The sequence below is a fragment of the Cyanistes caeruleus genome, chromosome 10 (assembly GCF_971803275.1).
Source record: "Cyanistes caeruleus chromosome 10, bCyaCae1.hap1.1, whole genome shotgun sequence".
Lineage (NCBI taxonomy): Eukaryota > Metazoa > Chordata > Aves > Passeriformes > Paridae > Cyanistes > Cyanistes caeruleus.
This window is the reverse complement of record NC_141710.1, coordinates 16,267,605-16,282,498: the sequence shown is the minus strand read 5'-3', so window position 1 is coordinate 16,282,498 and position 14,894 is coordinate 16,267,605. Positions and strand designations below refer to the sequence as shown.

General features: G+C 44.2%; 1 protein-coding gene across 4 annotated transcripts in view; it reads left to right on the top strand.

The window, feature by feature from the left end:
- The window catches only part of EIF4E2 (eukaryotic translation initiation factor 4E family member 2), an 18,258-nt gene extending 3,364 nt beyond the window's left edge, over positions 1–14,894 (top strand). Inside the window, exons 4-8 of one of the 4 annotated variants that reach the window (XR_015274667.1) lie at positions 1,271–1,375; positions 4,098–4,250; positions 4,342–4,478; positions 11,879–11,982; positions 12,212–13,572. Coding sequence is in view for 3 of the 4 variants with exons in the window: in XM_086844722.1 (XP_086700848.1) it covers positions 1,271–1,375; positions 4,098–4,250; positions 4,342–4,478; positions 4,982–5,060 (474 nt within the window). In the remaining variant the exon portion in view is untranslated. Of the gene's footprint in view, positions 1–1,270; positions 1,376–4,097; positions 4,251–4,341; positions 4,479–4,981; positions 5,136–11,878; positions 11,983–12,211; positions 13,573–14,424 lie in introns of those variants that run through there. The other 3 variants (XM_086844720.1, XM_086844721.1, XM_086844722.1) reach the window with 3 other exon arrangements.

The following is a 14,894-nucleotide window of genomic DNA, read 5'->3' as shown; positions in this document are numbered from 1 at the left end:
GCCTGCTCTTTGCTGCAGAGAATTTGCTGGGGCCAGTGTTGGCTGGAAATGCTGCAGTTCTCTTAGGATGGAGAGAGACTGAACAGCATATCTGATATGTTTGGGTCTAAATTCTGTTTAAGGGGATGGAAGAGCAAACTTCAGAGAAAATTGTCTAGCTAAGTCTGGGTTCAGATTTATTCTTTCAGTGGAAAGCTCTAAAAGGTGTGAAATGTGAACCACTAGAGGGCATGTTCCCTCACTGTGGGAGTGTGATTTCCCCACAGATGTCTGACAAAAACAGATTGCTTCTGACCCCTCCTCAGTCTTGGTTCATAATTTTATTGGCTGTAAAAGTAAATTCCAGCTTAGGTGGCAGAGGTCACAAATTGGAGTGGAATTCCAAGTGCTGACCAAGTCATTAAGTGATATAGTGTTTGGGGTGATGTCTGACCCCTCCAGCTGCACTGCTGGTCTGCCTAATAGCCATTGTCTTACTGAATAGAGTCTTCTTAAAATGTGGAAATTAGTATAATCTCTTCCACTGCCTTGTTTAGGTTTAAAGATCCATCCTCTCTCAAATCCTTTCTTACCCAGCGATTCTCAAAAGATAAATATGCCTTTTAGCATATTTATGAACTATAAAAAATAAGTCCCTTGCCTTACAGTCAGATTGTCTCAAGCAGACACAGGGAAGTGGTCAAAGTGAAGTGGTACTAGTGTGTACCATGGTAGATTGTAAAAGGAAGTAAGAGGTATTGAAATAAAAAATCTGAGTAGTGCCTCCCGATCTTAAACTAGCACCAGAATGTATAAAAAACCTGCATACAGTAAAATTAAATACAAAAAAATAACTTATTTGAAGGCTTTTGCAGTTTCCATGGTCACGGAGAGCAGTGGTTATGCAGGGTAAAGAGGCTTGGCTGTAGCTGATGCATTTGACAAATATCCAGTGATTGAAAGTTTGGGCAGGAGTTAAAAGATATGTTTGGAACTGTTCTCCAGAGCAGCTGTTATCTTAGCACAGATTTCTTCAGACATACACTGAGTGACTTTAGAGGCGTCTCTTAAATATTTCAAGTGGTGGTCACCTGTAGTCAGAAACAGGCGCCCGAACTCTGACACTACTGTTGCCTTTTGTGTTGCCTAATCAACACTCTGGTGACGAGAGTAAAACAGAAGAGGGGCAGGCTGCTCTGGAGAGCTGGTGTAAAAATGGTAGCCTGTTTCTGTAGAAATCTTGACTGTCATCAGTTTGAGCAGCCTCATTGTGTGGTTGGTGTTGTTGCAGGTGGAACAGTTCTGGCGGTTTTACAGTCACATGGTACGTCCTGGGGACCTGACAGGCCACAGTGACTTCCATCTTTTCAAAGAGGGCATCAAACCCATGTGGGAGGTGAGTTGGAGCTCTCATTTCTGCCTTGATATTTTCCCACAGTATTTTAACAGTCCTGCTGCCAGAGAGGGAAGGTGGGGAAGTTGCTGGCTGCACCTCATCTAAGCTCTGTGCCTCCCAGTATAGGCACTTGCCCCTTATAGCTGCCTCCAGTGACAGCAGTGCAGGCTTTCCTCTGGAAGGACTGGACCTCTCCAAGTGGAATTCAACAAAGCTTATAAAAACCCACCCTCCTTTTTCAGTCAAGGAGGTGCATATGGTTAAAAGCCTGCACCCACAGCTGGAAATGAAAAAACAACTTTGCCTTTTAATTGCTTTGTTGTTGTTGGTTTTGGTTTTTTGTTTTTGTGGTTTTTGTTTTGTTTTTGGGTTTTTTGTTTGTTTGTTTTTTCTTTTTCTTTTTTTGTTCCAGGGCTTTAGTTTGCTTCTATTTCTATCCAAATCTGTTAAAGGAAAATTTAAAAAACATCTTTCCCCAGCAAATCATTCTTCCAGTTCCTGCCCTGCTTCCATCAATGACCAATAGCATTCACAATATGAGGATTTTATGTGTTTCTCTGAAGTACCTAATTATACTGCTTCGTCCTGAGAAATTTATATGTGACCCTTGTTAGCAATTATTTTAAGCAAGGTGTTTTATAGCCAGTTACTGCACATACTATTTATATAAAATGTTTAACCCTCTTTGGGCTCCTGGTGAGCAAGTTCCTCAGACAATGTGTCGACCAGAGAGTCCCCAGGTTAATGATGCCAGAATTTCTATAAAGCATTTCCTGGTAGACATTTTAAGATGGAGAGATTCTTTGGTATTTTTACTTCTGGCCCTACTTCCTTATTGTATTTCTAGAAGAGGACCTGAGATCTCACTTCTGGCCTTCCATGGCTGCATGCTTTGTAGGGCTTTGTTAATGCTTCTTTCTCTTCCAAACCAATCCTTAGTTACTGTCATTCTTGTAGGTACATATGTGCCTGTGTGTAGCTCTGATCCTTTTCTGCATCCATCTGTGCCTTTTCTAGTGAAGTCAGAAGCACTAAGCATAATATTCCCTGGTGATTTACTGGGCTGTAGATCATTATTATTCTGGTGAAGGAAAATCAAATGCTTGACTGAACTGAAGCTTGTTTAACCTGAAAGAAAACTAACAACAACCATAAAGCACATGATACAGCATCTGACTCCCAATCACTGCTCTCTCTGTAGCCTTGAACCTGCTTAAGCCACCTTTGAGATATTTTTAGCAGTATCACTCTCTTTGGCTGCCCATTAGTCATTGTGGAAACTTTGAAGAGTTAAACCCAAGTCCCAGTCTAAAGGCTGTGATGGTCACAACTTGGAAAACAAGGGTACTTAACAGAAACCAGTTTGCTTCTCACAGGATTCTGCCACATTCCTAGAACTTGTGTTGATTTGGATGGCTCCTGTTATGCTTTGAGGTTTGTCTGGAGCTGACGCCTTCTCCTTTCAGTCCAGCACATACCTGAAAAGTAGGAGTCAGATGAATGCTGCTGTTATGCTGACACTTCCATGTTTTCTCAGGATTGCTTCGTTAGCACTTGCTTTGTCTGAGAGAACAGATAAATGTTTAGTTTTATCTCAGCCCTAGGGAAGCTTTAAGGCTAAAATAAAACTAACTTTATTTCATTAAGAGGGGTTGGGCTGCCTCGCCTGGCATCTTCAAGGTGTGTCCCAGCTTGGCAGAGGGGATTGCTGGGGATTTGGAGAAGGATGTCCTGTTTCATGCAGTCCCCTCTGAGTCATCCTTTGTTCTCCCTTTCTGTCCTAGACCTGTTTTCCCTCACCCTTCCTAACCTCTTTGACTTGTTCCTACCTCTGTCTTCAGCTTTGGATGGAATTTGTTCCCCTCTCACCTTGTAAGATTTCCCAGCTACAGTGTTGTACCAGAGAATGCCAGTGTTCTGCACAGAGGAGGAGCTGCTCTTTGACATAGCTGTCATCCTGGGGAGCAGGGGAGGCTGTAGCAGTTTCCAGCTCTTTGTCACCTTTACAGAAGCACAATATTCAGGTGACAGACTGGGTGCTTAGCATAAAATTTTTTGTTTACCTTCTTCCCTCATTTTGGTTATTTCCCTGGGTCACCACAGTCTGGAGCAAACGTTCAGCTGTATGATGTGTTTTAATGTCAGTAGTTCTCAGAGAACAGGGTGGTCCTTTCTGTTAATGCAACTTGTGAGCACATTCCTAAAAATGTGGAAGGAAAATGTTTGTAAAATTTGGCTTGCTTTTAAAATACTGTTTTGCAAACACTTTCCTGACCTTCCATGCTCTGTAATGAGGGGGTTCTCCTGTTTTACAGGATCTTGTTGTACAAGCAGAGCTACATATACAGGGGATAAGACAAATGGTGAATCAGTCTCAGGTTTAGGAGTAGTTTTAAAGTCCTTGCCTCTGGCTCTGTTTGTGCAGATTGGTAGGCTGGCATTAGTCTTTGCTAGTGGGATCAAAATACTGGAACTCAAGTCAGGGCACAGAACTTTGTCTGGAAGGCTGAGGGCCATTGTTTCAAATACTTTGTATTCAAAGTAAGTGGTTTTCCTCTGTCTCTGTTTATATGCAGGAGAAGTGAAATAAAATGCTTTCACTTGAAAATACTTTCCTTGCCCCACCTAATCAATATCTGCTCCTGTGTGTGGCTCTGCTGTCTTGTGGGTAGCAGAAAAACAGCTAGGAGAAAACAAATCAATTTATTTCCCCTCTTCCTAGGATGATGCCAACAAAAATGGTGGTAAATGGATTATCCGTCTGCGGAAGGGCTTAGCGTCACGGTGCTGGGAGAATCTTATTCTGGCCATGCTGGGAGAGCAGTTCATGGTGGGGGAAGAAATCTGTGGGGCCGTCGTCTCTGTCCGATTCCAGGTGAGTGCTTCTGAGGACTGGCACGTGCTTCCATGTGGCAGGGCTGCAGCAATGCCCTGTGCTTACCCCTCCCTCCTGTGCCGTTCTGCAGGAGGACATCATCTCCATATGGAACAAGACAGCCAGCGACCAGGCCACGACAGCCCGGATACGCGACACGTTACGAAGAGTGCTCAACCTACCTCCCAACACCATCATGGAATATAAAACCCACACCGATAGCATCAAGTACGTGTGCTGGCCAGGGGGGTGCTGCAGGTTGCATGTGTGCTCGAGCAGCTCAGTGCATGGCACAGGCCTTGGCAGAAGTGCTCATGTGCGTTAGGGCTGTTCCTGCAAACTGACGTGCAAACAGCAGCAGTTGTTGCCAGCGCGCTTTGAAAGCCAGATTCCTGTGTTGTTGTCATACTGTTGTTGGGAGTGTTTGGTTCTATGAGCAAAACCTTTTTCTTTTTAAATGTGTGATCCAGGGTTATTTTAACAGTTCACCCAGCCTGTCACTTGGGCAGTCCAGGGTGGGACTGTGGCTTGATGTATTCAAAGACAAGAAAGATTGTGTGTGGGGGGGGGTGTCGAATCATTTGAATAAATAGAGATTCTGGGGAATAAAGTGCAGAAGCTAACAGGGATTTATGATGCCATTAGACTTATAAATGGTCTGAGGAAAGTGCTGTGTGAATTTACAGTGCTGTACAAATGATTTCTAATCATAATAAACGTCGTATATTAAGTCTTCCAGGCCCTGGTGACAGAGGCTCTTTAACAAGACTAGAAGATCATGGTACACAGAGAGTACAGCTGTATTTTTAAATAAGTGTATTATAGCTTTCCATATTAGGCCATTCAGGGTGACTTTTATTTCCCACAAAGTGACAAAAAATTGCATATATAGGTGAAAAATATGAAACTTAGAGGTGAATAATATGTTGTTTTTCTTTTTTTTCTTAGGTGTATTATAAACCAATACACTGATTAGGTCATATTGGTTAAATTAATACTTGAAAAGGTGCACAGAGAAAAAGAAGTGAAACAAATGAATAAGACACTGATGGGGCAGAGAGCTTTCTAATCTTGCCTGTAATGAAGGTGCAAGTATCTTTCATGATTTTCTTTCATCACGTTGGCTTGGTCTTTCCACGTAATCACCCTGTCATCAGTCTGCTGTCAGACAGTTTGATGGGATCAATCCTGGTTCTAGCAGACGGCTAGCTTCCAGTTTTGAGTATGGGGTCACTAGTAATTATACAGAAATCTCACTGATACTGCCTGCAGGCATCTAGAGTTCCATGAGGTTCTCCCTTCTGTGTGAATGGAAAAGAGAAGGGAAAGTGATGATTTTTTCAGTGATTTTGCCACTAACATTTCTCCTGCACTTTTTGCCAGGAGAGGGCACTATGGACTCTCTGTCCATGTAGGGAAATAGCAACGTGCTCATGTGGACACACAACAGAGTATTTTACTCCTGTTCAGCAGCAGCAGACTGCGGACTGTGGTGATGTGGCTTTGTGGTGAGAGAGCAGGGAGGTGTTTGACTTCTCTCAGTCTCTGTAGTAAAAGCTGTGTATGGAGCCTGCTGTCCTAAGATGTGGTGATGGTTCATGTAGCAAGTGTAGAATGAAAATGATGTGGCCTTTCCCTTGTGAGCTATCACCACCAGCATTTCCTAGCACAGAAAATGCCGCTATAGCAATGTTTGTTTTTGCTCTGGCAGGTGTAAGGCCATGAGTGATGGTGCATCCAGTAGTGTGGCCTCAATTCTCTACACCAGTGTAACATGCTGTGCTTGCTGCTCTCTCTTCCTGCATAGCATCCAAGTTTCATTTTATGCTGCTGACGTGTGGTGCAAAATGAGCTTGTCTGAGAATAACAGGTGTTGGAGGTATCAAGTTTAGTAGCTCAGATTACAGCTGGGAGCAATTCTTAAATAGAGGCCAACTGGCTTGTCTTCCACTCATTCTTCTGTGGGTAGGAGGGTTAGTCAAGAATTGCTTTGATGATGTCCCTTTCAGGTAGGTCTAAGCAATTAACCTTCTGCCTTGTAGGGCATCATGAAAGCCCCTTTTTTCCCATTGCCGCACTTGAGCTGCAGCAATCTGATTGCAGTGCTCTCCAGCATCTCCTTCCAATGGCACTGGTGTAAATTCAGAGCAGAACTGCTGTCAGTGGAGTTTCTGTGTAGTGGTGCACAGACCACTTCTTGTGCCTCTCTTGCCTGGTACCAGTAGGCAGCAAGGGGCAGCAGCTGCAGAGAGATGACGGTGACTGCTTTGTGACAGAGAAGAGCAGGACAGCCCCAGCTTTCAGTCTGACTTGGTTTCATATCATTAAGGTTCTCTCACTAATAAAGAATCTCTTGTGTAACTAGTTCTATCCTCCATGAAGTCTGGCTCCTTTTCCTTGCCCATCTATCAAGTCCTGTTGAAATACTGTCCGTCATGAATAAACTCCACTTATGCTGCACATGTACCATGTGATTTATGACTTGGGAGGGCTTCCTAGCCAGCACTCTATATTCACACTCTGGCTGTGTTTCATGAAAAGCTCTAATGGAAGAGCTGTGCTCTAGGCTTTGTCAGGGCTGCCTTTTGAGGGGGGCTTGTGGCATTTTTCATTTGTATGGGCTGCATCTCTCCACTAGAGCTCTGCTCATGTGCGGGGTTTGATTGGCATTGATTGTGCTTCAGGGAAGGGAGCATGCTTAGCAAGAAAAGAACAGGCATTTCTCAAAACCTTGACTTTTAGGTAGTGAATTGACCTGGATTAGCTTTTGACACACTGTAAATGAATGCTTCTGTAGAAATTGCTAGCATTCCTCTCACTGTGGAACCTGAGCCCTGTGTTTCAGGTTTTGTATATTCCTTTTGTGATGATGCATTTCATATTAAATCATTTCTAGACACCATTTTTCATGAGTTGTCAGTGAGGCTGCAGTCTCCTTTGTTTCAGAAAGTGGTGGTGCTGCCAAGCTGCATCTGAAAAGTACCTGTTGCGTCACAGCTATTCCAAGGAGCTGTTCTGCATTCTGTCCTTCCTGCTCTCAGTGGTGGGGCTTGTGCATTTAGCTAGATAAGCAGATCTTTCATTGCAATTTTCCTGTGTTTGTCTTTTCTCTTGCTTGTGATATTGACAAGCTGCCTAAATCCCATCGAGTAGAAGGGTCAGCCTAGTCTGTATGAATTTCAAATCTTGCTAGGAGAGCTAGAACAATCTCTTGGACTTTGCTTAATTCTGGAAGATTTACAGTACCTTAGACGTTACAGTACTGAGCACCTGAAGAGAACATATGTGACATTTTGTGGGCTGCCTTGTTTCTGTAGCTGGAGAGAAATTGCTTCTTTTGTTCCCTTTGAGGTGCATTGAGAGAGGGGCACTCAGATGCAGTGAACCACTTAATAGGTTCAGTTCATCAGTGTTGTTAACCTTGGAGATGACAAGGTCCAGTAGTGACAGTCGCTTGTGGACAGTGGTACTTCCTGTGGCTTGGAATTAAAGGAAAAAAACAGTCTCTTTTGCTGCTGTAGCAGGTGCACCTTTTTGAAAGCAGAATGTTGTCAACCACAGCCTGGCCATGTCTCAGTGAAGCCACTGAAAATATTCAGGTATCTGCAGTTGGGAGGGGGGTGGAGGGGAAGTGATCACTTTCACATTTGACTTGAGCATTGCAGCATGAAGTTCCTGGCTGCCTTGCATACACTTTTGCCCTGCCTGGGCTTATCAGCCTTTCTTTTCTGCCCTGATAACTGTGTGGTCAGTGACCATCTCCTTTGTTGAGAGCTCTCTCGCACAATACTGCCCAGGAATCCCAGGGAAATTCAGCAACACCGCTTCCAGTGCCAGGACAGAGCAGAGCAGAGGCCATCAGCAGGTTGCCACTGAGCAGGCTGGTGTGGAAATGTTTTGGTTGCTGTGTGACGTTATGGATTGTCCTGTCAGCTCTAAAGCAAGGCTGCTTTTTCTGAAAACAAAGCTTTGCTTATTCGTGAGTGCCTGCTGCAGTGAGAGCTGAGCAGGGTATAAAACTATCCTTTCCTTTCAAAGTCACCAGTGATAACTAATGGGATGGCTTGAGTAAATGAGAAGAATAGTTGATCTTAATAGAGCTGGTACTGGGTTCATTTCACTGCAGGCAGTTGGAGGAAATGGCCTCAGACTATATTCTAGGTAGGAAACAAGAGGATATCCTATGGAGGGAATAATGCATTGTAAGAAGACTGCAGGGGTGAGGTTCTTGGGACAAAAAGAGAGGAATGGCAAAAAAATGTGAGGAATTAGGAAGAGAAATCATTCTGGAAGTGGCAGGTGTTGGGCAAGAAGGTCAGTGTTTATAAGACAGCTGGTGGTAGGGTGCTTGTGAGATTTCCCTTGTCACTAGCAGAGTTCAGCTAATCCTGTAACTATTGTGGTTTTATAGCACTGGTTTCCATTTGCTTGCTGATTTCCAAAACCTTAGGAGAATTCCTCAGTGCTGCTGTTCTACTTGTGTCACCTGTACCTTTGACTGTGTCTTAAAAGGAGTGGGCAGGGTTAACCTTATCTAAAGAGAAATGGTTTGCAAATGGGATCCTCACACATTGCCTAATGCCTGACAGGGGAAGGCAGGTTGCCTTGGGTCTTGCGAACTCTAGAGCTGCATTGTTTCACCCTCATCCATTCAAGTCTGAGAGCAGGAATAAAATCTAGAGGAGAGCAGTGAGGTTCCAGATCTGATATCTGTCCTCTTCTCCTGAGTCTCTGCAATACTGGCTTCATTCATTTATCAAGTCCATTCTCCAGTTCCAGTAATGTTTCCAGGTGCTGCAAGTCTAAGACCACTTGCATAGACCTCATCTTTGAACTGAAGAATTCATTGATTCATTCTCCATCAACATAATATACTTTTTTCAGAAGTGTCCAAGACTTTGTGAAAGGCTTCCTTATCTTGGTGGCCAGTCTCATACTAAAAGAGTACCTATAACCTATTTATTTCATGGTTTGTTTGTTGGTTTTTTTTCCAAGGAGGTCAGTTTATTTGTGTTTATTTAGTTGTGTTATATTGCCTTTGCTACAGGTACTGTCAGAGAGGTGAAAGAATTATTTCAGGATAGAACACTATCCTAGATTTTATTTTTTTTTTCAAGCTGTTAGTCACAAAGTTCTTGTCTGGCTGTGAACAAATCCCAGGGGAAGTGCCCAGAAAGAGGCTGTGCTGCTCTGAACACCTGCAGAGTGTAATGAGTGATCAGTGTGCTCGGAGGTTCCATGTGGGCTGGCAAAAGAGACAGACCTTGGTGCCCTTTTGAAAGGTACCATAAGTGCACTCTGAGCTCTCTGAATCCTTTCTTAGCTGGGGAAGGAGAAGGTAAGGAGCAGGGTTGCACAGAGAAATACTGGAGGCAAACTGCTAGAACTTAATTGAGGATGTTTGCAGAAAACAGTGAGTGATGCTTGCACAATGATGATGTGGAAAGCCCCTTGAAGCAACTAAGACTGCCCTTCCTCTTTTTGCTGGAGTCTTCATTGTTTTTCTCTTGCTTCTTTTGTTGTTTTTTCTTCTTTCTTTTTGGGGAGATAGTGGCTTCTTTTCTCACTTTTTTTCCTCCAGTTTACATTCTGGGGCTAAAGGAAGCCCTGTCTGGGTCCTTACTTTGGGCAGTGGGGAAGAAGGTGGGAAGTTTCAACAGTTGTGGGTCAGGAATGAGTGTGGAAGAACAGCTCTGGCTGACTTTGGCCTGCTAACGTTTCCATTTCCCATCTGTTCAGTGGGAATAATCTAAGTGTTTGGGATCAATTCACTGAGTATCTGATCGCTGTGCAGACAGTATGGCAGTAAGGTACTAAAAATGTCTATACATAAAAATAACCTCTTAGACTCTCTGGCATTGTGCCTTTGGCATGTCACAGGTCATAAAGATTCTGCCAGATGAAATTAACTGGCAGCCTTGTTCAGTATGGAATGAGAGCAGTTTGCTCTCCTAGCATAGTTTAGGTACATTAGGGCAGACACATCCTAATGTGGATGTGGATTTTTTCAGTCAAGTCAGCAGATAGTTGGAGTCATTAGTACTATAATATGTATCAAGGTCTTGAATTAAAAATTCTTGGCTGGAAGAGCTTTTTCTCTCTGTCTGTGAGGACAGAGATGAAGGACTGTGCATGATGTTATTGGGATGTTGGAACAAGGAACTCCTTAGTGTGAAAGGGGTAATAAATTATCTATTACGTTGACAAGTAATCTGCCCTTGTGTTCCTTCTGCTGAGAAGTCAGAAGTTTGGGAGAGCTATGGGAGAGGAAAGAGATTTGTGATTGTTGTGGGTGATGGGAATGTGGTAGAGATGCAAGGGAGGTTGGAGGGTAGACATGAAGGTGGAGACTTTTTGACAAGTCTGGAAATTTGCAAAGATTACCAACAACTAAGAAGGATTCAGAGTTTCTCTTCTCCCTAACTTTATTCTGGAGAAAGGCTGTTGAACCCTGATGTCTTTATGTTTATTTGGGCTATGAGTTGATGGGAAAGAGCATGTGACACCTGGGCTGCTTTTGCAGATGCTGTTTGGGAGCTTGACTGAGGCTCAGATAAGAGCCAGGTTGGTGGTCTGGTTTTGGCACAGGTGCTGATTAATACAGGGTTTCCATTTCTGGACTCTCCTGTTGTGTTGCAGTGGCCTGATGAGGCAGTGCACAGAACAAAATGTGGAGTGGCTGAGAAGTACCAGCAAAAAAATCTAGAGGGTGGTCTGAATTTGATTGACCTGGGTTCTCTTTAAGGTCCCTCCAGCTCCATGGGACTCTGTGGCTTCAGAAAATGGCTTGGCATGTGCTGTAGGCTATTTTGCTGGGCATGGAGAACTATGAGGTTCTTTGATGTCTCTGATCCCAGAAGATAATAGTCATGCTCACATTAACCTCAGCATGTTTTCCTGAGAGGGTTTTCAGTATACTGCCTTTATAAAATCAACAGCAATTTTTCAGTCTTCTCCCTTCATCCATTGGTAATGTTCTCCACCAGGGAATGCAGTGTTGGGCCTGTCCCTCAAACTTATCTAAAACCATTTTCATTTCAAATAGTTGTGATGTTTTTACTGGGTCATTATTAACAACACAGGTTTACAATAGGAAATGAGACTTCCTAATAACAATTGGATTCTGCTGCCTGATCAATGAATTTCGTAAGAACTAAGCTGTGTGGCATTAAAAAAAGCCCCTTTTGGGGGGATTACCTGCGTATACAGTATGTGGGAAAGCATGAGGCCAGTAACTGGCTGAGTTTAACCAGCCAAGGAATGTGATAATCCTCCAGAAAGATGTAACATGGGCTATTTTATGAGCAATAGGAAATGGATATTCCATTTGTGACTAGGAAGGTCATACCTGTCTCTGGGTATTAATGTGGCTTTATCACCAGCAGCCAGTGGGAGCGCTTCATGTCTGTGCAGAACGCTAAAGCTGCCTTGTGCTGTCAGATGTTTGGCTGGATTTTAAGGATGCTTCTATCCACTAGAGCTATCAGAGAATATTGCCTTGCTCTCTGAAGACAAGTGCCTTTTAAACGTCATTGAATGTTTCTGCTCTCGTTAAAAGTTAAGAAGCCTTTGATCTGAAGTGCTATTTTTTGGTTTTTATTTCATTTTTTTTTCCTCTGGCTTGCCAGGGCCTGGGAGGAGTTTCATGGCCTGGTGAACAGCAGTGGCCGCTGATCGAACGCTCCCCCTCCCTCTGTCACACCCAGGGTAGGGCCTCATCTTTTTTTCCTCTGTGACTTCATGGCATACCTCTCAGCTTCCAACTTTCTTCCCATGGGCTGGCATTATGGGCCTGATGGTGGGCATTCTACTATTTGTTCTTTTCCAAAGGTCAAAATGATTTTTTAATTTTTTTTTTTACACCAGCATTTTCTGTTGAGGTGCTGTGTGCCATTTTGCTAACGAGTCCTTCCTCTGTATGAGGCACTTATATCGCAGACCTGGTCCCAGGAGGCTGAGAGGTATGTCTTCAGCTTGGGTGTGTTGCCTAGGGTTGACTGTAAGCAGGTATGGAGTGGTAAATGAATCCTAAGCACATCCAGGTGATGGATGCTGACACACAGCTCTTTAACAGTGGGCCGAAACAGAATAATAAATTAATTGGTCAGTAAAAGCTTGTTTGGGAAGGACACCCAGTAGCTACTGTAGATAGAAATAATAATGTTGTGGATAATGAGACAGCCACCCTCTACTGTGGCAGTGTCAGCCAAGATGTGCAGAGAAGATAGCCAAGGTGAGCCTAGGGCTGCTGGGAGCCTCACAGCTCAGACTGTTTTTCCCTGCAGTGCCCACTTCCCTAATAGCAGGTCCTTAAGAAGGGCCAGCAAGAGGCCTGGCCATGAGAGTTGGGTTGATTGTAGCCAAGTGGGATCACTGGATTGCTGAGTGCCAGAGGAGAGGAATCTACTGGAAGGAAGCATTTACAGTGTCCAGTTCCCATAACTGGGCAGTGGAATGCAGCTGCTCCAACACAGCTGAGCTCTGAGGAGCTGCCAGGGATCCCAAAACCTCCCTTAACAGCATTGGGCAAGCAATGTTCTCATACCTTGCTCTGAAGTCATGGGTTAAAATAATACCTCTCTCTCCTCACAGGTTTGGCTTTTTGTGAGGATCAGTGTTTACAAAATACTACACAGGCACTTGATAGTGTTGTTATTGTTAGATGACATTCACATGTCCTTCTGGAAGAGGAAACAAGCTCACTTCATGACATACCAGGCTCTGAAGGCAGCAAATGTGCCAAGAGTACAGGAAAACAGTGGCAGAGTTTGAGTCCCAGCTGTACTGAGTAGCCTGTGCTGAGCAGGGATAAGCAAAGGGCCTGGGGCACTCCAATAAAGGCAAAAGGAGGGAAAATGTAGGGAAAGTCTGTCCACTAAAGAGCTGCCTAAAGAGAGCTGTCCTCCTGAGGTAGATGGCACAGGTGAAAGTCCACTGTGGGATAGAAAGCCAAACCATTGTTGCAAATTAACCAGAGTCCAGTTAATGAATCCTGAATCACATTTCCAAATGGCAGCCCAGCCTGCTCTTCTGGCAAGTGCAAAGGTGAACCCCAGTCATCTGCAGATGGCCTCCAGCATGGATTTTGCTGTCATGTCATAGCAGAGTAACTTTTTCAACTCTAAAAAGTGGTTTTTACTTCCTTCTGTTCTTCCAGTTCTCCAGCCCACCTCATGGAGGTGTTCCAGCCTGTGCTGGTACAGCTGCCATGCAGCTCCTAGCAGCACACACAGATAGCTCAAGGTTTTAAATGGAATTTCACAGTCCTGCACAGCACCTTGCTGCTGAAGTTGCTGCCTTTGCTCTTCAGCGATTTGGTGTGGTATGTCCTGGGGCATCCCTAAATGTTTTGGCTTGGGCAGCTTACAGCCCTGTCCCTGTTTATGGGAAGAGCTGCCAAACCTATCCTATCAAAGTAATTGTAATCTCCTTTGTTTCCAACACACCACCTATTAATGTGGAAAGACGCTTTGCCTGTTGTTGTTGCTCACAGGCTGGCAGTAAGCAGTAACAGACTTCTGTAACCTGCCCCATCTTCAATTGCTGCAGTGCCATCAGACTTGTACTGAGGGAGGTTGTAGACCAGCACTCCTTCCTTGGTCAATTGCCCCTGAGGCTTGCAGCTGTACTCATGAGTGAGTAGAAGCTGCTGAAGAAACTCTTCTATTTAAACTTGGTGGAAACACCCTTTTCAGATTAGATACTCTTTTAAGGTAGGAGAGATCAGAGAGCTAAACTTGTTGACAGTATGACTAAATACAAGGGACAGAGACAGTGGGAGGTTGGTCTGATAGTGTATTTGTGCTCCAAGCAGAATCCCCAAGATAAATGTTTGGTAAGGAAGAGACCTTGCAAGTTGTTTAAACACCAGAATCCATCAGGGAGGTTTCCACATTCTATCATGTGCTTTACTCACAGGAGATGACAATTTTTTCTTCTCATTGAGTGGGGATGAACCAGGATCTCCCTCTGTTCCAAGTGTTCTGGAGTGACAGCTGACTTGTGTGAGAAGTCTGTAGTTAGGAAGATCTGCATGGGAGGTTTAACAAGCATTGATTTTGAGTGATGTACTGGGATGGCAACACTGGTAGCTGTGGTGGGGAGGATGGGGAGGTGCTGTGATACAAAGGAATTCACATCTTTAACCACGATTTTTCTTCCCTCTGTTTTCCAGGGATAATTCAAGCTTTCGAAACACAAAAATCACATTGTGAGAACAAGAGTTGGCACTAAGCTCCTCTCTCCGTGTTGAAAGCACTGAGAGTGCCCTCCGACCTCTGAAGGGACTCATGGGCCACTCTCGCACTCCTCCCTGGGGGAAGGATCATCTGAAGCCCTCCAGCAGCGGTGACAATAGAGGCCGATTTTGTCTTACACAAACTTTTTTTTAGCAGTGGGGCGGGAGGCAGCCTTTCAATTAGTGGTGGGCCCTTGGGGCCGCATCTTGCAGCACTTTCCTCTCTTTCTCTACATGGCACGCAGGATCTCTGGGATTCTGCCTCAACATCAGAGCCTTTTGCTGAGGGATACCAGTATTATAAATCTCTCTGCAGCTGGGAGAAGCATCCCAGTTGAGAGTCAGCCCTGTGGTTTTCAAATGCCCCTTTTCAGTTCTGCCAATAAATTATTGGGTCTCTTTGTTTC